Source organism: Seriola lalandi, unplaced genomic scaffold, assembly GCF_002814215.2.
Source record: "Seriola lalandi dorsalis isolate HSWRI2012SDOR001 ecotype SW California unplaced genomic scaffold, Sedor1 jcf7180002054892, whole genome shotgun sequence".
NCBI classification, from domain to species: Eukaryota; Metazoa; Chordata; class Actinopteri; order Carangiformes; family Carangidae; genus Seriola; species Seriola lalandi.
Window position 1 is genome coordinate 1050863 of NW_019525444.1, and position 25363 is coordinate 1076225.

A 25363-nucleotide genomic window follows, 5' to 3' on the forward strand; every position below is an offset into this window, starting at 1 on the left:
CGGTTGCTGATGTCCCAGTGGATTTCATTCAGCAGTGGCTGATTGATTCTCTTTGGGTTGTTATGTAATATTTTTTTGCGTGCTCACTGACTTCATGTGACATCATGTAAAAGTGTGAAGCGCAGCTGGTGTTGACTTGGTGAGAGGCAGGAGAGGCCTTGAGGAGCCCGATAGTCATATAGACGCAGTTTGTCAAGTGTGCTCAAGGTTGATGCTGCTCTCCGCAACACCCTCCTCACACACACACACACAGCACAGAATGCACCCATCTGCATTTAGTTTATCTTACATAACAGTAACAGCAGCTATCAAACAATACATTGGTCTGTTTTCTCTGCCCCCCTCGTTTTTGTCTTTTTTCACCCCCCCCCTGTTTACATATCAAGGCAGTGTTGCCTTGAGTCGTTTCCATGGCAACGTGCTGCAAGTGTGCCTCATCTTTGATGTAATGGGTGGCTCCAGTGTGTGTTCCTCGGGGGGGGGGGGGGGGGTGAATGAGAGTGAAGTGCCACCATCAGCAAAATGTCAGCGCTTGTTTTCTATGTGGAGAGTGTCCTGAAAGATTTTTTTAATTTAGCGCCAGAAGCTGCAGTAAAACACACATGGAGATGTGTGGAGTGATGTGGAGACGAGGTGGAAGCTGCACTAAATCACTAAATTGGATTGCAGGGAGAAAAAAAAAAAAAAAAAAGAGCATCATGTCTCCACTTGTTCAGACTCCCACCAACAGGAAGTGACAAACCAAAACAAAAGTGAAGCACAAACAGCCTCGTAAACAGCAGTGAGTGAGCGCTCCCTCCAGAGACAGCTGTGCTGCCCGTCCATTCACAGGAAGGCTGTTATGCATCAGCGTGGTTAAATGATTGACAATTAAAACGATTAACTGGTTAGTGGGTTGACAACAGCTGTAATAACTAATTCATCGTTTCATCAACGACATACCAAAAATCAGAGGTAGCTGAAGCCAAAGAAAGACACTGGAGATACTTGAGATTACACAGAAGCAGCTTTTAAATGTTGGATTGTTTTTCTAATGTGATGTATTTCTACTTGAAACAGGAAGTTTAGGAATGACTTGAGACTGCCACTTTGCACATGAATTAACACAAAACAACATCTTCAGGTTGTTTTTGTCGTCGTTGACCAACTCTCCACAACTCAAATTCAATTTACATTTAAATAAAACAGAGAAGAAGAAGAACAGCTGGAGCTTCAAATGTTTGACTTCCAGCTGGAAAAATCACTTAAACAAATAAATATAATAATAATAATCATCCTTTTTTAAGATAGAATTAATTGTTTCAGCGCTGCACTGAACCGTGTGTTTTGTGTCACCGTGAAAAAGAAACTGCAGTATTGTTCTGAATGGAGAGGTGTGGAGTAAATGTATTCTTCAGTTAAAGGTCATATGATTGTGGCATAACAGGCTTTTTTTTTCCATTAGTGATGCAAAAGAGGTACATAATGATATCAGCTCAACGTATTTTTATTTCAGTGTGAAGGAAATTGAATTAGTGTCATGACTCCGTAAATCAGATGTTCACTCTTTCATCTCACGACCCATTTACGTCTCTCCCTCAGGATCGTTCGTGTCTACAGGGGCAAGAAGAACTTTGGCTTCACGCTGCGAGGTCACGCTCCCGTCTGCATCGACTCCGTTATCCCAGGTACCGCTCCTCTATTAAAAACCAGCACGGCCCTGAGAGACGCCTCCTCACTCTGTGTGGTGGTTTGAACAAAACATTGTCCTGTGTCGGCTGGCGGAGGGAGGGAGGGAGGGAGGGAGGGGAGGATGTATTTTATGTGGGTGAGTCTGTTGTGGTGCCAGCCGCTGGGGGTTGAAGGTGATCAGGAGGTGGTTTGTGTGTGTGACTATGAGTGTACCAGGAAGTGGATTTGTCTGACTCACCAATAAAATGTTAAGAGGAAAACACTCAGAACAGGCTGTGCTGTGCTGTGCTGTGCTGTAACACACACTTACAGTTGTCAGTGATGTTACATTCAGGGATTTTACACTGATTTCTCTCTGGAGTTGGAGCTTTTTACATCCTGCTTTCATGTTGTCTTTTTTCTCGGCGAACGCTCGGCTCCAGAGTTTGGGAATATATTAGTCGTGTTGATTTCTAGGCGCAAAAAATGTAAAACCTCTTGCAAATGAGTTCTAAAATAATTAAGGGCTTCTATAAGCATCACATAGTTTTATCACAATTTCATACTAAATACTTTTGCCAGGTAAAAATCTGCTGTAACAGAATCCCAGAAACGCTTCCTTGTTTTCAGATTGACTTCTTTTCATTTCTTCAGTTTTACCTAATGGACGCCACAGAGGAGCATGAACTGTATGTTCTCTGTAATGTAAACCTCATTTCACAACAAACAACCAAGGTGTGACAACAGCTGCCATTATAGAGAAGAATCCAAATAATGTCTCTCAGAAGTAAAGTTTGATGTTTTGGGACGTTCCCTTCTTCACTTTCTTGCTGAGAATCAGATGAGAAGATTGATACCTCTCTCACATCAGTTTGATAAATATGACGCTACAGACGAGGAGATATCTTTTCATAAAGACTGGGAACAGCTGGCTCTGTCCAGAGGTGATTAATCCACCAGCACCACTAAAGCTCACTAATAAACACGTTGTATTTTGTTTGTTTAATTCATAAATATCAGCTTCCCTCAGGTGTGTCTCAGCAATGCAGAACTTTATATTGCTTAAATTCTTAAGTAGTAAGCTCAGTTTAACTGTAGTCCATATAACATATGACTTACTGCTTTACAATTATTACTGTGATAATCAAACTTTGGGGGGTCATTTCTACAAATAGCCTCTGGTGAACATTTTAATTACTTTAATTTACTTTTTTTTTTTTTTTTTAAATTTCCAGCAGTTAAAGGTTATTTAATTAACTGTTATTGCTTTGTGAAATAAAAGTAGGAGACAAGAGAAGCTGTGAAGTTGCTCTTGAGGGAATTGGCTAGATTCCTCGGTGTAGAGGGAGGTGTGTGTGTATTTGATGATGACGGCACCGTTCCCGCCCACCATCATCTCCCACCATCATGTGCTGAAGCGGCCAGAGCGGGCTGACTCAGTGGGCCTTATGGAGGTTGATGTGGAGATGGTGGGGGTGGACAGCATGTGTCTCATCGTGATCTGAACACAGATCCTGTATCGATAACCAGGAAAACCACAAGCTCCACGATATGAAATCTTTTTCTCGTGGCCTGCGAATGCGCCCAAACCTGCACACACACACACACTACATCATCCCATTAGGAGTTTGTTACATCCAAACTTTGGTTTTAAAAAAAAAATAAAAAAAGATAAAAATAAAAAAAGATGACATGGCATTCACTGTGAGGGAAAGCGAGCAGCGAGTTGACAGATGAGGAGGCGACGGCGGACGGGTGCAGCGCAGTCAGAACAGATTCTAGCGGAGATTGTTTTGACAGCACTGTTTCCTTACGTAATAAGATTTAGCACGGTGATCATCTCAACTGTTGATGGGCTTTGTTGGGTGTCACACGCAGATTGACGGCATCGCATTAGTCACCATCTCTCCCTGTGGAGCCCGTATGCTCGCTGCACCTTGTTAGCTGCTGCCAGGGTTTGGTTTGTCACTCTCTGATTGATGTGTGTTTGTCTTCCATCTTTTGTCTCCCTCTCAGATAGTCCTGCTGAGGAATGTGGACTGAAACCAGGCGATCGTATCCTCTTCCTCAATGGACTGGACATGAGGTTCGTCTTTAATGGATAACATAGTTATTATTATCATCATTATTATTGTTATTATTATTATTAGCAGCAGTAGTAGTGGTATTTTGTCTTTGCCCACTGTCCAAGTTCTTGAACTTAGGATATCAGGGCTTGTTTGTCTCCAGGAGAAACCATCTGCTGCCAGTATAAAAACATCTCTCACAGTGCCAGATTACAGACATTACAGAGCACATGAAGCTTTTATTAGATTTTTTTCATAGTTCCTCTGTCATCGTTTTTTCACTGTTTCTTAGCTGAGTTTTGAAACAGTCTGTACGTTGCGCTCTGCTTCCTGTCAGTCCCTCTCAGGAGGAAATGGAAGACTCAGGCCCGAATTAAACCCTCAAAAATATGTTGCTTTACAAAATTTATGATCACATCGAAGTCTTCTTTGTTGTGACAGTGGAAAGAGCCAGAATGGATGGAAGTTTTCACTGTAGAGACAAATACAATTTACAAACAGTCTACAGCCATACTAGCTGCTGTGTGAGGCTGTACCTAGGCACAGCAGTGCTTTGAGGTAAATACTAACATTAGCATGCTAACATGCTCACAACTGCAGTGCTAACAGTTTACAATGCTCCCCATCTTAGTAAATACAGTAGCACCAGACACAAAGCTCAGTAATCACACAGCAGGTGGGAATGCCAGTGGTTTGGCAGGTATTTGGTCGTGTGTCAAACCAAAGTATCAGACATAGAAAGTTTGACCTGGTGGTGGCGCTACAGGAAAAACAGTCAACAGTTTAAGAGAGATTAAAATTCATCATGAAACTTTAAGTACATGGATGGAAATTGCAATGGATATTTATAAAATGGAGAAGATAACAGCAATTTTTGCACTACAATGTTAATTTAAATAAAAAGATTTCCTCATTAAGGGAACACACAAATGCAAGCGAGATTTTAATGGCACATTCATCCAGCAGTTATATAAACGATAGTCCGGACAGTCCGACAGACGTAGCCATCCCTACAGCGGTGCTGCTAGCGTGGCTAAAGCCTGACGTACAGTAGACGATGTACTGAACAGGAAACTGATCCGGAAGGAAATCTAACGTATGAACAGATACGTTAGATTTCAGATCAATAGGCGAGAACACTACATGACACTGGCTTTAATTAACCTTTCTCTGCACGTGTCTCTGCAGGTACGACGTGTGTGTGAACACAAGCTTTTATGTAAACTGAACTTTTCTTGTAGGAGTCGTGGTAGTTTTTTTTTTTTACGTGGACTTCGCAACTTCTTAACCTTCAGCCTCTGGATTTTCAGAGAGCGAGTGTGGGAGTGCAGATAAGAAATTCATCATGGATGAAATTGAATGGTACCTTTCCAGGCTCAGCAAATGGAGTCTACCAACCAGCGTATCAGCCAACATATCCAATGCTGCGTGAAGAAACAGTATTACTCACCCTGCCACCTTGATAGCCATGTGATAGAGGAATTGCAGAGCTGTTCCCATGGCTGCCTGATGTACTGATTTGATTGGCGCTGTATAATGTCGCTGCTCCCCCTGATAACACGGTGCTGCAGCAGTAGGAGGTGATCAGAAAAACAGTGGGAGTTGTTCACCGGAGAGAGGAAGAAAATAAAGTACATGATATGTGGGAGCTGTTTACAAAGTGAACATATGGTCTATGACATCTACTGAAATGTGCAAAACGAGATAGTTACGATATTGATTGAAGCACTTTGTACAGTCCTCACCTCAGGTGTATTAAAACCTGAAAATGATATCTTCTATCCCAACAGTCGCGTTGTGGCTGAGACTATGTCGACTGTAGATGATGTAAAGAATAAGATGACTTAGTTTTTGTCCCATGGTGTAACAGTAAGTGCGGACTGCAGCTCACAGAGACTCCTGCAGCAGTCGACACATTGCGGGGCAGATTTAATCGAAGGAAGCAAAACATTTCACAGCCTGACTTTGTTGTTATTTGTTCCTTTATTAATATTTAGTTCTCTGTGGTGATGACAAGTGATTATGTGTCTTTTCCATGATTTCATAGGATTCTCTGAAAATTAATTATTTTCTCATTATCCATCTCATTTAGGAAATCTTGTTTGTTTGTTTGTTTTTTATTGCACAGTGAAACAGTTTATAATTACAGCACAGATCGTTTCCGCTCAAAGGTCCTTTCAGAACTTTTAACAGCATCTCACAGTCTTCATTAGTGTGAGACTTTGGTCACAAGATCACAGTTATACAGTTACATTTTAAGTGACTATAAATATTCATAGTATATTATTATGAGGCATGGGAGCTGTATCAACACTTTGCGTGGGAGGATGTTTTTTTTCCAGTTGGGACCCCCACAGTGAGTCGCAGAATAAATGTGAGGGGTCACAGGATGATTAGCAGGATAGGAGAGTAAAAAAATACACTGCTGCTGCACAAAGTTCTGTTTATTTTTGTAATATTTGCCTTTTTTTATTGGAAATTACTGGATGATTTTACGTCTTTACAATTATTTAGATAAAAAGAAATCATGGTTTATTAGTTACAACCTTCACTCACATTGTCTTCTCTCTCTGTAGGAACTGTTCCCATGAGAAGGTGGTGTCCATGCTGCAGGGCAGCGGGGCGATGCCCACTCTGGTGGTGGAGGAGGGTCCGTCAGATTACTCTTCAGACCAGACCGACCCCGAGGAGTCTCCTGGCCTGGCCCCCGCCACGTTACCACGCTCTAGGTCAGTGCACACCGACAAACCTGACATTTTGAACTGGCATTTCCACGTGTCCTCAGCTGCTGAAACAAAGAACCTAACATCAGACTCCTCTTGGCAACAACACTGACACTTTTAAATACATGAAGTGTGAATGTATACATGGAAAACAAGGTGATGATATCCCACTGTTTCGGCTGTCCAGGTCTCCGGCCCTCAGCTCTTTGCAGTGGGTGGCCGAGATTCTTCCACCAAGCATCAAAGTCCACGGGCGGACCTTCAGCCAGCAGCTGGAGCACCTGCTGACCATCCAGGAGAGGTACACAGTCTGCAAGGCCCTGGAGACTTTCTTCCAGCACAGGTCAGTGGGATGGAGGGATGAGGGGTCTGTACATGGAAGTAGACAAAGAGGATGAAGGGATCCACGTGGAGTCAGAGACGTGTTGGACTCCAGCCTGCACTAATGCGATGGAAGTGAAACAGATGGAACAGAGCAGAGGGATGGGAATGAGGAGAGAAGCAGCTGCTTGAGGGTGTATTTCTTTCTTCCAGAGGTTTCTGAAAAGTTAGAAATTCATAGCATTATTTTTCAGCATGTTTGGTTATTATTATAATCGCCATCTTCACTTGGGAGCATCAGCTCTCGTGGCGGTTGGCAGGTCCAAGCAGTAAGTGCAGAACGTGGCTTTAAGTTCAGTTATCGGCATCTGTTACACTTCGTGTGTGCGGTAATACTGAAAGAAAACTAGCTGTTAAGGATGTTCTTAATGCAGGAAGAAGACAGAGATAAAAACAGAGATTGATGCATGTAGAGCGGACAAGCAATGAAGACACAGATGCGCAGAGCTGAGCGGGAAGCAGGGATAACATTTCCTCGAGTATGAAAGGATGAAGAGAAGAGATGGATGGTGATTTAGCTCTGCAGATGATGCAAACGTGATGCACCAGGGTTATAAGGAGAAAAAAAAAAGCAACTGAATTCTACTGTACATGCATACAGTATAAACACCCAGAGGCGAGAATCCTAGCGTAACTGACATCTCTGTTATCCGCCTACCTTTTTTATAATCTGTTTTCATCCTCAGCTATATGTGTCCTCACAGATGCAAAGGATATAGATCTAAGCCAAATCCTTACATCAAATGACAGTCAATTACCCAGCAGCACATGTGTTACATAAGGATTACATGTATGGGTGTGTGTGTGTGTGTGTGTGTGTGTATGCAGGAACGTGGACACCCTTATAGTAGACGTGTTTCCAGTGTTGGACACTCCAGCCAAACAGCTGATCTGGCAGTTCATCTACCAGCTACTGACCTACGACGAACAGGAGCGCTGCCAGGGCAAACTGTCACGCTTCCTGGGTTTCAAGAGCAGTGGTGAGTTAGAACATCCAATATGGAGATTATCTGCACTCGTTAAAAATATGAATATATATATATATATGAGCAGGCAATCACTTAAAGATGGTTGATTAAATTAAAAAATTAAACTTTTATAATGCATTTTAATGTTTTTTTCTTTTTATTGTTAAAGCGGACACAAAGGAGCAGCTGTGCATAATAATCTTAAAATATAAATAAATAAAGTGTCGCTGAGTGTGTGTTTGTGTGTGTTTTGCAGCAGTGTTAGAGCCCGACGCAGGTCCGGAGCACCACCGGCGGAGCAGCTCCATGCGCGTGACGGGGACGTCGTACCGCGGCATCGTCCGAGAGAGGAGCTCTGACGACTGCATCATCGGGACTCACCTGGGAATGGGTACGCTGCCGTAACATCCAAAGCAAGAGCATTTCCTTCCTGACGAGCAAGGTTTTATTGATCTGTAGCACAGAACTATTATCATGCATCTCCAGGGGGAAGTTTAGTCCAACATTTCAGTAGCTTTCCAGCTTTTTCCCTGGATTAAAAACTTCCCACCAAAATGGAAATTTAAGACACTCCCACCTGAACTGAGTCTTTTTGCTCTGACGAGTCATCATCTCTTTTTTCCCTCTGCGTCTCTTAAAATCCAACCTGACAACAGTATTTGCCAGTGAATATAAAATCTTCAACAAACCGCACTTTCGTTGGCGGTGGTGGTTTTTTTTTTTTTTTCGTCCTCTACTCTAAGATAAAAAAAGATTTTATTGATCCCAGAGCAGAAATGTACATGTTACACAAGCGACTGGCTGAGGGATAAGAAAATAAAAATAATGTATACACACAAACTATAAAATAAGTGAGTACTGTTATTATATAATAGCTATTATATATAACAGAAATTGAAAAGAATCCTATAATGTGTAATATAGTATATAGCATAGTATTATAGTAATAAAGTTTGCATTGCATATGCATATGAAAGCTTATCTATGTCTATTGAAATCCCCTTCTTATTATTAATTCAGTGTTCAGTGTTGTTGCGTCCTTCTTTGTGTTGGAATCCCAGGACATATAATAGGAGTAAACTCGAGGTAGAGACAGTAAGTGAGTAACACAGCCTCTCCTTTCCTGTACTGGTAATATTCCCTTGAGCAAGGCATCTAGCCCCCACCGGCTCCGGCTGAACCGCTCAGAACTCAGTAATAAGAGCTGAGTTTGCACTGGTCAGCTCCCAGGTGAGACTGTGTGTAACAGTGAGAACAGACCGTGCAGCAGGATGTTGCTGAAAAACAAGCGTTCTCAGCAAATCCTCTGCAGATACTCGAAGGCATCGCCGGTTCATACATTAACTCCACATCTCAGCTGTCTTTGTTTTCCATAAGCGCCCCCAAAAACTATTAATTCGAAAGCACATATTTCTATCCATCTGAGGCTGTTGTAGGCTTCGAGTATTTCATTCATAGTTCCCCCTGTTTTCCATTACCATTGCTAACTCGTGCTCCAGGAGCCCAGCTTTTGGCCTCGTGCTCCTCCACGCTCTCCTGCTCTGCTTCATCCTCTCTCCTCTCTCTTGGCTGGAGGTTTGACGGATGGAGGAGGCTTTTCGTTCCATGTGTCACTGTTCATGCTTTATTGTGCTTCAGGAATTCATGTCGATGAATCTGGGAGCCCGGAGGAGAGGCAGTCAGGAGATGGAACCTCCTTCCCCGAGTCCCCTGACCTCAGTCATGTAGGTATAACCGCTGCTGGTCGTGTTACCTGTGCTCTCTGGTCTCACGTTGTTTGAAGGTCCGCTTGTGATATGAAATTTGATTTTCTTAAAATGCTTAAAAGCAGCAGACCTTCAAAGCAAATGTACTGTGTGCTAACCAGCTGGTCATGCCTCCATTCATAGATGACAGGTGTGTACACGGAGCTGGAGAACGTGTACGCAGGGAAGAGTGTGTCTCCACTGCAGGGAGGCTCCTCAGCAGAGCCCGAGAGGCCGGGACAGACTGAGGCCTTCGGGCGCTCACTCTCCCCCCTTACACTCCCCCCTCTCACAGGTACTCTGGGGCTGACACACACACACACACCCGCCCAAACACTCACCTACATACAAGAATCAACACACACACACATGCTGTCAGACACGCTTTCATCAATGACTCCCAGCCATCTGCCGTCAAGGTCCAAGATTTTGCACAATTAGAAAAGTTCAAAAATGAAACCTGTGTGATTCTGGGCCTCGGCGGTACATGACTGATGCCATGTTCATGTCATGTTAGATTTAATCACACAATGGTTGAAGCAACAACTTTTATAAATCATGCTGTGAACATGGCATAAGAAGCTCTGATTTTTGAATGTGTTCGAGACAGAACTCATTCAAATCCCACAATCTGTATGTGTAGATAAGCCTGCAGTTTATCTTTTTGTTGCCATGGTTCCCTCCCAGAAGAAAATGATCCCCAAGGCGACATCATGGCCAAGAATGTCACAGATTATTTCTGGAAGGAATAAGTTGCATCATATATTGTACAAGCCAAGTCATGTAAAGTATGAAAAAAAAAGTCTCGGCACCAGACGGCGTGAGCACGTGCGGTGTAAGTGTCAAAACGTTGCCGACGCCAGCAGCAGCAGCAGCAGCAGCAGCAATCTTTGATTTCCTTTCTTTACAGGTAGCCGTAAATCCGGCCTGTCCCTGTCCTGGAAGGAGCCTCTCCCCACCCCTGTGTATGAGATCCACCACCAGAGCAGCGTGGACTCCAACCCCTACGTCAGCCTGGAGAGCCCCCCCGCCTCCCCGCAGCACTTGGACAGCGACCCCAACACGCTCACCCGCCGCAAGAAGCTGTTCACCTTTTCCCGCCCGCCCCGCAGCCGGGACACCGACAAGTTCCTGGACGCCCTGAGCGAGCAGCTCGGCCACCGGGTCACTCTGGTGGACGACTTCGTGCCCGGGGAGAACGACTATGAGGAGGTGAGCGAGACCTACCTCCATTCAACCACATCACCATCTGTATTATGCACACACAGCACATGCCTGTTTTTATGCCATTTTAAGCTTTTAGTTGTTAGTATTTTTAATATGTTGATATGTTAAACTAAGCAGCTCAATTTTTGGTTATTCCTTTCATTGAACTGGCGACTCTGAGAGTTAGCGGTATGCTACGGGGCTCTTCCCTCCTCTTGGAGCTTTTTTTTTAGGAACATAATGAAGTGGAAACACAGTCTGACACATTTCACACAGAACAACGTTATCACATCTCTGCCTTCTACTCCCGAGCGATGGGAGGACCCCATGAAGAAGTGGCTTTGGATACCTGTAACAAACTTAAGGCAGCTTCGTGTTAGCTAAATTCAATTTAATTTTTATTAATATAGCGCCAAATCTTAGCAGAAGTTATCTCAGGGCACTTCTCTGACTTGACGAGGACAGGCGGCTTTCTGCCTCGACCGGTTGGGTTGAGGAGTTGCAGCAGGATCATAGAGAACATAACATGGTGCAGCTTCTACATAAAGATGTGTCAAGTGTTACAGAACTTTTTGTAGCTCCTCCTACAAACAAGCTAAATGAAATATATTTGTTAAACATGAGTGTAAATAAGAGAAGACAAATCCTGAAGAACTGATTGTAGCTTATCAGCTCACTGATGTTAGCAACAGAATCTATAAAGTAGCTAAATATGCTACTGAGCGTTACCTGAGGCCACCTGTGATCCCAGTTTCCCTAGCCGTTAGCAGTAGCATGCTACTAACTCTCCCAGGCGCTGGTTCAGTGAAACCAACAATTCACACAAGGAATCATGGGGGAAGGAATAACTTAGACGCTAATCTGTGTTTCCATTTTAAATGTAAAGCTGCTGAATCCATCATATACAAATAAGTCATTTTTAAATTAGATAAATGTGATGCCTCAGTAAAACTGAGATTATGTATAAAACCACTGGCGGTCTCTATTTCATGCCAGTAAAACTTTAAACGTCATGATTTCCCTGTTTGCCGCTGTACAGCAGTGGCCCAGGTCTGCCATGCAGCCTGACCCACATGATGTGAGATGCACTGTAAAACCCTGTAGAGACTGTCATGGTCTCACAGTCACTGCGATGATGATGATGATGATGATGATGATGATGCTAAAATGTTGTATATAATTATAAGTGTGTTTATCAGTTTATGATATTTACATACAGCATCAATAAGAGAGAATCTTACTGTTTGTGCATTTGCTTATTAATCAAACACTGAGCAGATCCACATCTACGTTGTAGTAACTGTAGTAATTACGTTGTAGTGCATAGCTGCATGTTTACATTAGAGCAACTCTAATGTGCGCTACAATGAACACTTGTGTCACATGAACAGATATTTGAAGGTGATTGTCATGGTTTCAGAAGAAGAGGTGTGACTGTAAGTAAAACATGATACTCAGTTATACAGTTATAGAGTCTGATTATATCTGAATATCTCTGAATAGAAATCTAAGGTTATTAATAAGGTGCTGGCTGATGTTAAATCATGAGACAAACATTAGAGCTGTGTTACACCTTTGTCTTTGTTTTGATGAATACATATTGTACATAAGTTACTGGGTTGCATTCATTTGAAAACTGATCTTTTTTTTTTATTGTTTTCATTATTTTTACTTTTCATTATTACATTGTAATTTTTGATTCTATTTAAGTGCATGTGTTTTAAAATCTTGTAGATCAGCACCTTTTGTATTTTGTTTCATTCTGTTTTGTTGCTTTTCTGCCCCATAAGAAGGTTAAAAAAAGAAAATAAGAAAGAAATAATATGTGAATTTAAAGGATTTAGCAGTTAATATAACAAAACTTAAGTTTTATAATTGAAATATTTAGCTGACATTTATTTGTCATTTGTTATAGGAGCAACAATAGAGTAAGTTTCTGCTTCAGAACCTAAATGAGCCTAAAAATGTCCATTTCCTCTGAATCACAGCAGAATCATAAGCAGGACTATAAATCTAAAAGAGCTACAATGCATTTTTTAATTTTTTATTTGAGCTGTGCATTAGTGTGTATGGAGGTGAGAGCTATGACTGTCAGGTCTGATGGTGCTCTTCTCCTCCCGACAGATGAGTTTCCTGGAGGACCAGGACCTGGGCTTCATGCCCCGGCAGCTGAGCAGCGGCAGCAGTGAGGATCACAGTAGCAGCGATGAGGCCTCCTCTCCCTCCTACTCCTCTGGATCTGAACCGATCCCACCTCCTCCCACCCAGAGTCCTCCACCTCCGCCGCCCTTCCAGTCTCTGATACCCCCTCCTGTCCAGTTTATCGACCCTGTCCCACCCGTTCGCTTCTCCCCCGAGCACATCCCCCGCAGCCGGATGCCCTTCCAGCCACACCACCCCATCATCCCTCCACCTCCGCCCCCTCCGAGGACGCTCCTGTCCAGCCGCTCTCCTCTACACAAAGTGCTCCCGACCAGAGACGAAGCAGAGAACACTCACCAGCGCTTCCAGGCCACCTCCACCCGTCTGTCACACGGCCACACCACCACACTGCGCTCCTCCCAGCCGTCCCGCCCCAGCTACCTCCCGCGCCAGCTCAGCCAACCCCAGCCTATCCGCCAGCCGTCCCCGCAGCCCTCCCCTCAGGTGCTGAGACCGAGCCAGCTCGTCCTCCAGAGGCACCACCAGCTCCACCACCAACACAGCTACCAGGGCCCGCTGCCACCGTCCCTCCAGGAGCTCAGCACCTCCCAGACTACGAGCCAAGGCCCCGCAGGCTCCTCCCTGCTCTCCCAGCCTCCAGCGTCTCACTCCACCCTCCCCAGTCACACTAAGACTTATGAGACCACACGACAGGAGAACCAGTCACAGCAGGTAACTCGTCTTTACAGTTGGTCAATTAATAATCAGGCATCCAACTGATATAACAGTATGCATCATGCCAGTATTAAAATATAATCACACGCTCTAAACTTTAGTTTCTACTTTGTTATATCTTGGCTTTTTGACACCGTGGTGGAAAGTACTTCACTACATCTGTCTGACAGCTGTACTACCTACTTTCAGATTTTTAGATTTATGTCAGATTAAGATTTTATATTAAAAAAAACAAAAACATATGGTTTCATATTATGTGCTTTTTCGGCTTGTGATCCCTTACAGAAAAAGCAGTGTGTAGTTTGGGACCTTTGTCATGTTTCAGATGTCTGTGACTTATTAGCAGTTACATCAAAGAGCAACTGTAAATAACTGTTCAAGAAAAAAATAAATTAATTAAACAGGTAAATTTAGGAAAATAGATAATAAATAAATAAATAAAAAGGTGACTAAAATAGGGCATTTTAATAGTTGTTGTTCTTATTCATTTCTCCTTCCTCCCTCTTCCCCCTTCCTCTCCTCCTCTATCACTTCTCTTTCTCTCCCTCTTCCCTTTTTTCCTTCTTCCCTTTTATCCAATATTTCACACAACCACTGGACTAAACTGCTTAACTGTATACGGCATAAAATGGTTAAAACTAGCTCCACATCAACCAGCTACAACAATAAAATCCATCTACAAATTGATGCATCATCATTAACAATCTAATGCTATAATGATATATCAATCACATGAGCTATTTATTCTGAACAAATACTTTTAACGATGTTGTACTGCTTGTATTTACTAAAATAAAGGATCTTAGCACTTGAGAGACACATGAGAGATATTCATTCATTCATAAAAAATGACAGGGTGCAGGGTGGTGCAAGGTGGTGCAGGGTGGTGCAGGGTGGTGCAGGGTGGTGCAGGGTGGTGCAGTGCAGCAGTGCCACTGCAATGAGCACCTAGCAACAAAAATGTCACAGGAAGAAAAAAAAAAGAAAAAGACAAGAGTTGGAGGCACCGCTCTAAAGATCTGTTGCTGTCTTTGAAATTATACAGAGCTCACACATAAATAGAAGACTTTGTTGAGATTTGACAGAAGAGACAACATGCTGCATCTGCTGGCGGTTCACTCACTGTGTTCCTGTCACACATCTCAAGAAAGACACAATAAAAGCACGAGAAAGGCAAACAAAATATGTCTTGTTTCTAAAAGGCGTGCAACAAAAAGAAGGTAAATGTAAAGCAAGCGTCAGTTCGTCACAGTGCAGCTGGTTGTCTTAGGTCCGAGCCTAATTGAACATTCTCTCAATTAAATTAAATTAAATATAATAATAAAAAATAAATAAATTTTATCTCGAAGGCTCCACCGCCTCCGCCTCCGCCCCTGCCCCCACCCTGTGATCCGCCTCCACTGCCCAAGCCAGGCCACCACGCCTCGGACACCAACCACATGAGTGTGAAGAGGCTGCGCTGGGAGCAGGTGGAGAACTCCGAGGGAACCATCTGGGGTCAGGTGAGTGTCGAGCTCTTATTCCAATCACATTACACTTTGGTGAAGTCGCTGTCTCAGGCTGTGGCTCTTGTTTTTATTTCTTAAATGCAGTAAACAACAATCTTCCCACTTTGGCTGTGAGTTTTCTCACTCCTCCTACATCTCTCTTCCCGTTTTTGGAAAAACCTACTCATCTCCTCTGTGGTGTCTCTGATGAGTCATGGTGGCATCAAAGCAGAAGTCTTGTTTTTGTAACTAGAATTCATGCTGGGTTTCTCTGCTCTTTTTTAGACTTTTTCTGTTCATCTCCGCCACCCTGTCAGACATGGATTAAGTCTGATGTCTGGGTTTAAAGAAACAAAACCGCGACTGTGTCTTTAGAGAGTACAGAGTGTGTTGTCCTTGTCTGTGTTTAGCTGGGCGAGGACTCGGACTACGACAAGCTCACTGACATGGTGAAGTACTTGGACCTTGATCTGCACTTCGGGACCCAGCGTAGATCCAGTAAGTTGTTCTGTGCTTCTGGTCGGCGTTGATCACACTCCGTCATCATCGATAACATTTCATATCTTCATTTACATCATGATTAATGACATACAAATTACAATACTCCATCAAATTCATTATCATGGTGTTTGTGTACAGTCAAAGTGAATCTGTGTGTTTATCTATTGACATCTTCTGTTTTGTTTGTACCTTCACAGTTATGATGTTCTGCTGCTCCGTTCATCTGCTCATCATGTTCATTCTCCATAAGGCACCATACACCCCCCCTCTCTTCTTTTCTTCTTCTCTGTAATAACACGGCGCTGCCAGAGGAGAAACACACCTCACCTGTATCTATTGAAGAAATGTGAAGGAGCATTTTGGCCTCCAGCAATCCAAATGGCAGAGCTGTGTTATTAACCCATCAACCTCCCTCATTCATCCACTGTGTGTGTGTGTGTGTGTGTGTGTGTGTGTGTGTGTGTGTTGACCCCCCGGTGCCTGGAGAACACATCCTCACACTGTTGTTAAAATTATCAGTCTCTCCTCCAGAGCCAGCCTTCGTTCCTGAGAACTTTAAAAAGAAAGACGTGGTGGAGATTCTGTCTCATAAGAAAGCCTACAACGCCTGTGAGTACCACACACACACACACACACACACACACACACACGCCTGAGAGTATTTTAGAATCGCGTTAGCTCAATTTTCGTTTTAATTTGCAAAACAGAATCACTAAATTCTCACCTTTAAGCACAAAATTCTGACTTTAAATATAAAGTGCGAAACACTGAGGGACAATTTGACTGAGAACCACGGGGCAACACCAAAGTGAGCTGCAGTCCTCAGTGAATTTAACTCCTTTGACCCCAGGCTTTGTTGAGGACATGTCGTACAGAAAGAAAATAAAAGAGAAGGAGTCTTTGCACACATGTAAACTGACAAGAGAAAAAAGCAATAGTACAAAACAAAAAAATCAACTCCCACACACTGTCTGCACTCATGGTGAATTTATCTTTTATTTATCAACATCTTTGTTTTGGTCAAGCAACATTAAAATACCTGATGAAGGAGTTTGACTGAAACGGTTGTTTAATAAAATGTAATAGTTTCGATAAAGAAATAAAAAAAAAAAGAAGAGATTTAATACCAATTTTTTGCCAACGATGTCTGAAGATCACAACTGCAAACGCATAACTCATAATGATTTCTGGCTCTTTTTACACATTGAAAATGTGCTTTGCAAATACAGACACTGATTTCACCTGAGAGTCCTCTGCTCGCAATCTTTTCAGTCTTGTTCCTCATGAAGAGACATCTGCTTCTGTGCTGTCGGCTCATCCACTGTGTGAGAATACCAAGAAGTAGAAAACGTTTGATCGTGTAATCAGGCTTAAGTCCAACGTGCTTCAAAAAAGAAATAAAAGAGAGAAGGAAAAGGAGCTGTGATGAAGAGGTGCGGGAATGAAAGACATCCAGTTGTGCATTTTCAGGAGAGATTCTCGAGCTCATCCACCAACAACAAAATAATTAACAGGATTATTTCATCCTGATAACAGCGTGTTGCTCTAAATTAGATGAGACACATCTGAAGAACGGGCGCTGGCGGGAGAGACTTATGTAAATACATGATCAGCAAAATCAAAAGAAGAAAATTAGGGAGAAAAACTTTCACAAATCATCACAAGGGGATGAAAGGTTTTGTGTGATCCTCTTTGTAACGTAAATCCTCCACGTCCTCGCGCCCGCTCCCCTCTTCCTCCTCCTCCTCATCCTCCTCCTCTCTGCAGCCATCCTCATCGCCCATCTGAAGCTCTCCCCCGCCGAGCTGCGTCAGGTCTTGATGAACATGACCACCAACAGGCTGGAGCCGGCCCACATCAAGCAGCTGCTGCTCTACGCCCCGGACGACGAGGAGGTAAAACAGTACGAGCGGTTTGACCAGGACCCGGCCAAACTAAGCGAGCCCGACCAGTTCATTTTCCAGGTGCAACCACACACACACACACACACACACACACAAAAAATCCAACAAGCAAAGGACAAAGCAAAGGAATGGTGTATATAAATGAGAGTGGTTTGGTGTGTTTCAGATGCTGATGGTGCCTGAGTATAAGACTCGTCTGCGGAGCCTCCACTTCAAGACGACCCTGCAGGAGAGGACGGAGGAGATGAAGGTTGCGTACGATTACATCTACAAAGCTTCAGTGGAGCTGAAGAGTAGCAAGAAACTGGCCAAAATCCTGGAGGTGAACATCCAGAGCAGAGAACATGGATGTAAAGACGCCGGTCAACATGTTGACGGCTGTAATTGAGTGTTTTTTTCTTGCCCACAGTTTGTTCTTGCGATGGGGAATTACCTGAACAATGGGCAGCCGAAGGGCAACAGGACAACCAGTTTTAAGATCAACTTCCTAACTGAGGTACAGCGCGGTCACCTGTGCTTTAACCACGTTGTGTATATCTTGATTTTAGTTTGGACTCCCTGGACCGTCGTGTCTCATTCTTTCCCTTTATGTCTTGCAGCTGAGCACGACCAAAACAGTAGACGGAAAATCCACCTTTCTCCACATTCTGGCCAAGTCTCTGTGCCAACACTTCCCTGAGCTGCTCAACTTTTCCAGAGACCTTACAACAGTTCCTCTGGCAGCCAAGGGTACGATGACGTTACAGCAGCATAGCTCTTCAAATCTGCTTTCCTTCCTTTAGTAGTACTTCATTTAGTAGCTGAATGTAGTTGTTCCAGCCTGTAAAACGCTAATTCGGATACAGCACACTGTGTGCCGGACGTCACTGCAGGGCTGAAAGACTTCACTGAAAACATCTGAATTCATGCAGATTTATGCCTTGTTTGTTCAAATTGCAGCTTTATGTTAAGTTGCTATGTTAATGACGAGGTAATAGTTTGCATATTTTTATTTGACATTTTGAAGCTGTTCAGTAAGTCTGCCGGTTGTCTGATTTGCTCTCTGTTATAGGCAGCATGTTTGAGTGTGTTGGTAACTCTGCACGTCTTTTGTCCAGTGAACCAGAGGGCCATCACAGCAGAGCTGAGTGACCTTCACACGACCATCCAGGACATCAGGTCAGCCTGTCTGAAGATCCCACCCACCTCTGAGGACCACTTTGCTTCTGTCATGAGCGTACGTTATTATATTATACACATCAAACATACAGAAATGTGTGGGTTGTTGTTGTTGTTGTTGTTCCATATTCTTTTTCATGGAAGCTACTGTTTGCTGACATTTTGTGTCATTAAAGGAAAAGTATGCTTATTTGCTTTCTTGCCAAGAGTTCGATGACAAGATTGATATGAAGCTGGAGGCAGCAACCTGTTAGCTAACCTCCGCTCCTCCAGTTCATAACACAGGCTTTCTGTTGTTGTCTCCAAGCCCCAGCTGAGACAACCCTGATGACATCATGGTGACATCATCCGGATTATTTTCTCAGACTTTGGAAAACCTCTCCAGATCCACAGATGACATCATTTAACTGTTTGCACGGGTTGATTTTTGCCCCCTCATGACGAATGCCCTTTAACGTTTGACCCTCTGCACCCACAGAGCTTCCTGGAGAACAGCCACCCTGCGATCCAGTCTCTGGAGTCTCTGCAGACCCGGGCGATGGAAGAGTTCTCCAAGGTGGCCTTGTACTTCGGAGAGGACAGCAAGTCCACCAGCACAGAGGCCTTCTTTGGCATCTTTGCAGAGTTCATGTCCAAGTTTGAGGTGAGTTGCTGAGCTGTGCTCATATTTTGATTTATGCAGCAGGTGTTTGTCAGAGTCAAACCCCCAAAACATTTAGGTATTTAGTTCGCGCTAACACAGACTGACAGCCTGCAGCTAGACAGTGGTTATTCAGCAACGCGCTGCAGTCTGTGGAATAACCAAATGTGTTCTAAATCTGAAAATAATATGGCAAAATAACTATAAATCAGATGAGATTATGGGTTTTGTTTTGCAGAGGGCTCTCAGTGAGACCCAGACTCCAGAAAACCCCAGAAGCCCCAGACTGTCTTCCCCTCTGGCCTGGTAGAAGCAACGAATGCGGGCAGACGTCGGGCCAAACCAACAAGGCCAGTTGGCTCCATTTTCACTCTGCTCTCCACAACCAAAGTGCCAAGATCACACACAGAGACACTCAAACCAATGGGAACAGAGACCACATCATCTATAGCAAATGGAAAGAGACAAAAAAAAAAAAATGGAAATATACTGTAACTATGTGTAGATAATCATAATGAGTGCCCCGTGTGCAGCAGTGCTGTTATTTCAGGTGCTGGGTAGAGCAGGAACATTCAGGTGTCCACAGGTCAACAGGAACTCACCACACACTGAAGACTCAAACTAGTCTTTACATTACTTACATCTCCCTTTAATATACAATACATGTTAGATAAAAGACACATTAGAGAAACCATCCATGCACATTTGGTTGCTTCACTTCATCTTGATGCTGCATTAAAATGAGATGTAAGCAATGAAAACAACTGGTCTGGATATTTACAGATTACTTGTTTATTATATGACTATACAAAGTTTATATTTTCTATCAGCTCATATTTGAAAATTGTATTAAAAAAAATTAAGCGTAGATGTAGACCGAGACAGTTATCTGGAATCAAGATGATTCCCCAATGTAGTGTTTGTAGTGTGTACAGAGCCGTGCTGCACGGATCAGACTGTTTGATCAGACAGCTCATACAGCAGTGAACTCACTGCCTCCCAGACAGCAGGATTTCATTTAAAGGTTTAAAAATAGTACATATTTGGAGTTTTTACAACAACATGTATCCCCACATCGCCGATTACAGGAGTGGCCGTTTTCATGTAATTGACTGTGATTTTAAGGGGCATCTTTTGCAAGAAATTACATTTTCTTCTCCTCATGCAGTGAGTTAAAGTCAAAGTCATCCACCCCTGAGCTCTGGGTCACTTTACGTTTCCAAACTGCTGATAAGGATCAGATGACCATTTCCAGTGGAAGCAAAACAAGTCCATAAAGATGAACCACTACTGAATTCTTAATGTTGAAACTGAAATGAATTTCATAGAACTGAAATATTACCATCTGTCTGAATTTAAAAGTTTTCACTTCACCCCTTTGAATTTTCCAGTTGGCAATTTCAAGTTGTGCAACTTGATTAGGTCAAATTCAACTGGTTATTTTTGGATCTAAGCAACTGATCATGAATGGAATTGATAAGATCTCTGTTTACAGACTCTCAGTCACGTGATCCAACAAATAAAAACGAGGGACTGGAAATCCTGCATGACTGAATTTTTTACCTGAATTTGTGAAACTTGAAAAGAAAAAGTTTTAGAAATTGCAAAAAATCTGAAATATCCAAGAGGAGAATTCAAGCAAAATAAATTCACTGTTTCAGTCATTTAAAATTCAGTGGTATTTAAACTTAAACAAGTATTCAGAAGTGATTACATTTCACACATTCAGCTGCTTTTAAAATTTTAATTATTTTGCACAGCTTCTATAATTTTCAGCAATGGGTGCTTTTACATGACAGTGAACCATGTTAGTCACTTAGCTTCTCCTTTACACATGATCAAAGACATTTTTGGAAGACGTTACCTCTCTGCATGAGTGGCTAGAACTGTTTTTAAACCACATCCCTTCCTGTCCCAGTTGGACTCAGTCCTGAACTGAAATCCATCCAATCAGGCCAGTTTGCAGCGAACAAACTAGGAAACTTCTAAACATAAACATTTGGAGTCCTTCACTATCAACCATTCAGCATGAGTATTATGACTGTTCTTCCCTAATCACATCCAGATTCATTCAGTAAATACCCTCATTTCTTTACCCATGTTGCACCTTTTATAGTGAGGTAACACTGACTCCATCAGCACATGAAATTTGGCTCGTCTGTTTCATAGAGCGTGTGGGTGGAATAATGAATCTTTTTCAACAGTTAGTGTCCTTTGTTTTTCAGTAACAGGAAGATAAAAGCCAGCTTTAATGTGAAGGCTGAGCTGTGTGCTTCTGGCAGAGAGGACAGCTGATGGTTCTGCACTTTGCCACGTGTCTGCTTGAGTGTTTTGAACGCAGCCCTGCTTAATCAAGTGGGTGGCTGCTGAATGAATGAACGTCAAACGTGTGGAAAAAATAAAAGTCACCCTACTGTAAATGGTTACTTCCTGCTTCTCTGGTCGTTATGGTGATCTCATGACTCATCTACAGTACAGTGTACCTGTAGCTGTCTTGTATTCATGTTGATGGACTATTGTTGAGATTGTAAATTTACTGTTTTTGCTATGCACTGCTCTTCATTCTAATTTTGTATTGTATGCTTGTGTCCAAAGTCCTAGTTTACTTTCTTTTTTCAAGAGTCTCATTTCATTTCTTCTTCATGCACAGCTTTAGTCAGGCTTACGAGGTGAGCGCCATCTCGTAAAAATGCAATCCTAGCTGGTACGAGTGTATTGACCGTGTTTCTTGTCCCAATCAATTGCATGTTGGTGCAGTTAATGTATTAAGATGTGCAGCTGGTAGCATTTACCCTCCCTGGATATTTAGGTTTAACATGAAATACATTTTTGTTAGTCTGGTTAGGTTTATTCATCGGTTGCCTAAAGGTTCCCTTTTATAACTGTTTTATATGTTTTCATGGGTAATTGCTCATGTTTTGTGCTTGTTTTACCTTTATGTTTGGTTCAGTGCTTTCAAATAAAGAATATGTTTTTGATCTATAAAAATATCATGCTTGAAAGTAAAAATTGCCTGACTTATCTGTGCCTCCTGATGAAAAAATGTAATTCCAACTTTGATACATGCATTATTTAACCCGACATATCAGCTTGTTAAATTGGTGCTGTGGTGCAGTGTTTTTATTAGTGGGCCTCTTGTTTGTATTTTTCACCAACTTTTGTTTGTTTACAGTAAAACTCACAGGGCACCTTTAAAACTCGTATTTTTTAGATGTGAAAGTGTTTAATTTTAGTTTACAGCCAGAACACATCAACTCAAATGCAAAAGAAGACAGTATCAGCCTTTAAAAACCTTTTTCAAATGAACTATTTTCAGATATTTTGCTTCAACTGTGTCATATTTGAATGTATTATGAAAAACTTTTCCTTCTCTGGTCAACTGTGATTCATTGGTTTTATGAGTAAAATTAGAAGTTAAGAGGCTGCAGGTTTTTCTTCTAAAAGTGAGTCCAACTTACAGTATACAGCATAAATGAGTACACCCTCTCTTATACCTAACAAATTCAGTGCTTTCTCTTTACAAGTAAGACGTATTTGTGGTTTCCATATGATGTAATATTTCGGGAACTCTCCTACATCAGTTACCAATGATATATGTCAATACTAAACAGGAAAATATGATTTGGTGGAATGGTTAATGGTCATGTTGCAGAAATGAGTACACCCTCCTGAAAGTCCCACTTTGCCAAGTCCCATACTGACAAAGGTGGAGACTTTTGGGAATCTATACTCTGGTCTAATGAGACCCAAGTCAATGTCTTTGGATCTGATGGCATCCGAAATGTATGGAATTGCAAGGGGGAGGAGTGCAGTAAGTGCATGGTTCCAACACTAAATTAAGGCAGTGGTAAAGTTCTTATATGGGGATGTATGAGTGCTGAAGGTGTTGGGACCCTATTGACCCGAAACATTCTTCCAAGGCAACTGCTGCATTTTTAAGAAAGAACTAAGTGAGAGTACTGCAGTGGACTAGTATATCACCAGTAAGGCATAAAAAAGCATTGAATAGTAGAGCATAAAAATGTCATTAAAACATCATAGCATAGTTAGGAATAAAAACGTCATAGCATTATAAGGTATAAATGTCAAAAATGTCATAGTATAGTAAGGCATAAAAAAGCATTGAATAGTAGAGCATAAAAATGTCATTAAAACATCATAGCATAGTTAGGAATAAAAACGTCATAGCATTATAAGGTATAAATGTCAAAAATGTCATAGTATAGTAAGGCATAAAAAATGTCAAAAAACTTCATAGTATAGTGAGATATAAAACGTTAAAGCATAGTCAGGCATAAAAATGTTAAAAATGTCATAGTATAGTAAGGCATAAAAAATATCAAAAATGTCATAGTATAATAAGGCATAAAAAGTGTCATAAAATGTCATAGTATAATAAGGCATAAAAAGTGTCAAAAAAACTTCATAGTATAGTGAGATATAAAACGTTAAAGCAAAGTCAGGCATAAAAATGTTAAAAACGTCATAGTATAGTAAGGCATAAAAAATGTCATAAAATGTCATAGTATAATAAGGCATGAAAAATGTCATATAAACGTCATAGTAAGTAAGGCATAAAAAATATAAAACGTCATAGTATAGTAAAGCATAAAAAATATAAAACGTCATAGTATAGTAAGGCATAAAAAATGTCAAAAAACGTCATAGTATAGTAAGGCATAAAAAATGTCATAAAACGTCATAGTATAGTAAGGCACAAAAAATGTCATATAAACGTCATAGTAAGTAAGGCATAAAAAATATAAAACGTTATAGTATAGTAAGGCATAAAAAATATCAAAAAACGTCATAGTATAGTAAGGCATAAAAAATGTCAAAAATGTCATAGTATAGTAAGGCATAAAAAATATCAAAAAATGTCATAGTATAGTAAGGCATAAAAAATGTCAGTATAGTAAGGCATAAAGAATATCAACAAACGTCATAGTATAGTAAGGCATAAAAAATATCAAAAAATGTCATACTATAGTAAGGCATAAAAAATGTCATAAAATGTCATAGTATATTAAGGCATAAAAAATGTCTAAAAATGTCATAGTATAGTAAGGCATAAAAAATGTCTAAAAATGTCATACTATAGTAAGGCATAAAAAATGTCATAAAATGTCATAGTATATTAAGGCATAAAAAATGTCTAAAAATGTCATAGTATAGTAAGGCATAAAAAATATCAAAAAATGTCATAGTATAGTAAGGCATAAAAAATATCATAAAACGTCATAGTATAGTAAGGCATATAAAATGACAAATATGTCATTTTATAATAAGGCATAAAAAATATCATAAAAATGTCATAGTATAGTAAGGCATAAAAAATGTCAAAAATGTCATAGTATAATAAGGCATAAAAAATGTCAGTATAGTAAGGTATAATAAGGATAAAAAATGTCAGTATAGTAAGGCATAAAAAATATCAAAAAACGTCATAGTATAGTAAGGCATAAAAAATGTCAAAAATGTCATAGTATAATAAGGCATAAAAAATGTCAGTATTGTAAGGCATATAAAATGTCAAAAAACATCATAGTATAGTAAGGCATAAAAAATGTAAAAAATGTCATAGTATAATAAGGCATAAAAAATGTCAGTATAGTAAGGAATAACAAATATCAACAAACGTCATAGTATAGTAAGGCATAAAAAATGTCATAAAATGTCATAGTATAGTAAGGCATAAAAAATGTCTAAAAATGTCATAGTATAGTAAGGCATAAAAATATCATAAAACGTCATAGTATAGTAAGGCATAAAAAATATCATAAAACGTCATAGTATAGTAAGGCATATAAAATGACAAATATGTCATTTTATAATAAGGCACAAAAAATATCATAAAAATGTCATAGTATAGTAAGGCATAAAAAATGTCAAAGATGTCATAGTATAATAAGGCATAAAAACATGTCAGTATAGTAAGGCATAAAAAATATCAAAAAACGTCATAGTATAGTAAGGCATAAAAAATATCAAAAATGTCATAGTATAGTAAGGCATAAAAAATGTCAAAAATGTCATAGTATAATAAGGCATAAAAAA

At 41.1% G+C, this 25363-nt stretch overlaps 1 protein-coding gene across 1 annotated transcript in view; it reads left to right on the forward strand.

Annotated features, from left to right (window-relative positions):
* The window catches only part of grid2ipb (glutamate receptor, ionotropic, delta 2 (Grid2) interacting protein, b), a 37876-nt gene extending 15561 nt beyond the window's left edge, over positions 1-22315 (forward strand). The window contains exons 7-26 of the mRNA XM_023429294.2: positions 1582-1667; positions 3667-3736; positions 6293-6445; positions 6627-6782; positions 7649-7800; positions 8045-8179; positions 9427-9512; positions 9678-9828; positions 10444-10745; positions 12864-13613; positions 14966-15118; positions 15514-15601; positions 16136-16213; positions 17372-17568; positions 17675-17830; positions 17918-18004; positions 18108-18237; positions 18606-18724; positions 19145-19309; positions 19545-22315. Coding sequence (XP_023285062.1) covers positions 1582-1667; positions 3667-3736; positions 6293-6445; positions 6627-6782; positions 7649-7800; positions 8045-8179; positions 9427-9512; positions 9678-9828; positions 10444-10745; positions 12864-13613; positions 14966-15118; positions 15514-15601; positions 16136-16213; positions 17372-17568; positions 17675-17830; positions 17918-18004; positions 18108-18237; positions 18606-18724; positions 19145-19309; positions 19545-19616 — 3286 coding nt within the window. The 3' untranslated portion in view covers positions 19617-22315. The remainder of the gene's footprint in view (positions 1-1581; positions 1668-3666; positions 3737-6292; positions 6446-6626; positions 6783-7648; positions 7801-8044; positions 8180-9426; positions 9513-9677; positions 9829-10443; positions 10746-12863; positions 13614-14965; positions 15119-15513; positions 15602-16135; positions 16214-17371; positions 17569-17674; positions 17831-17917; positions 18005-18107; positions 18238-18605; positions 18725-19144; positions 19310-19544) is intronic.
* The last annotated feature ends 3048 nt before the right edge of the window (positions 22316-25363 follow it).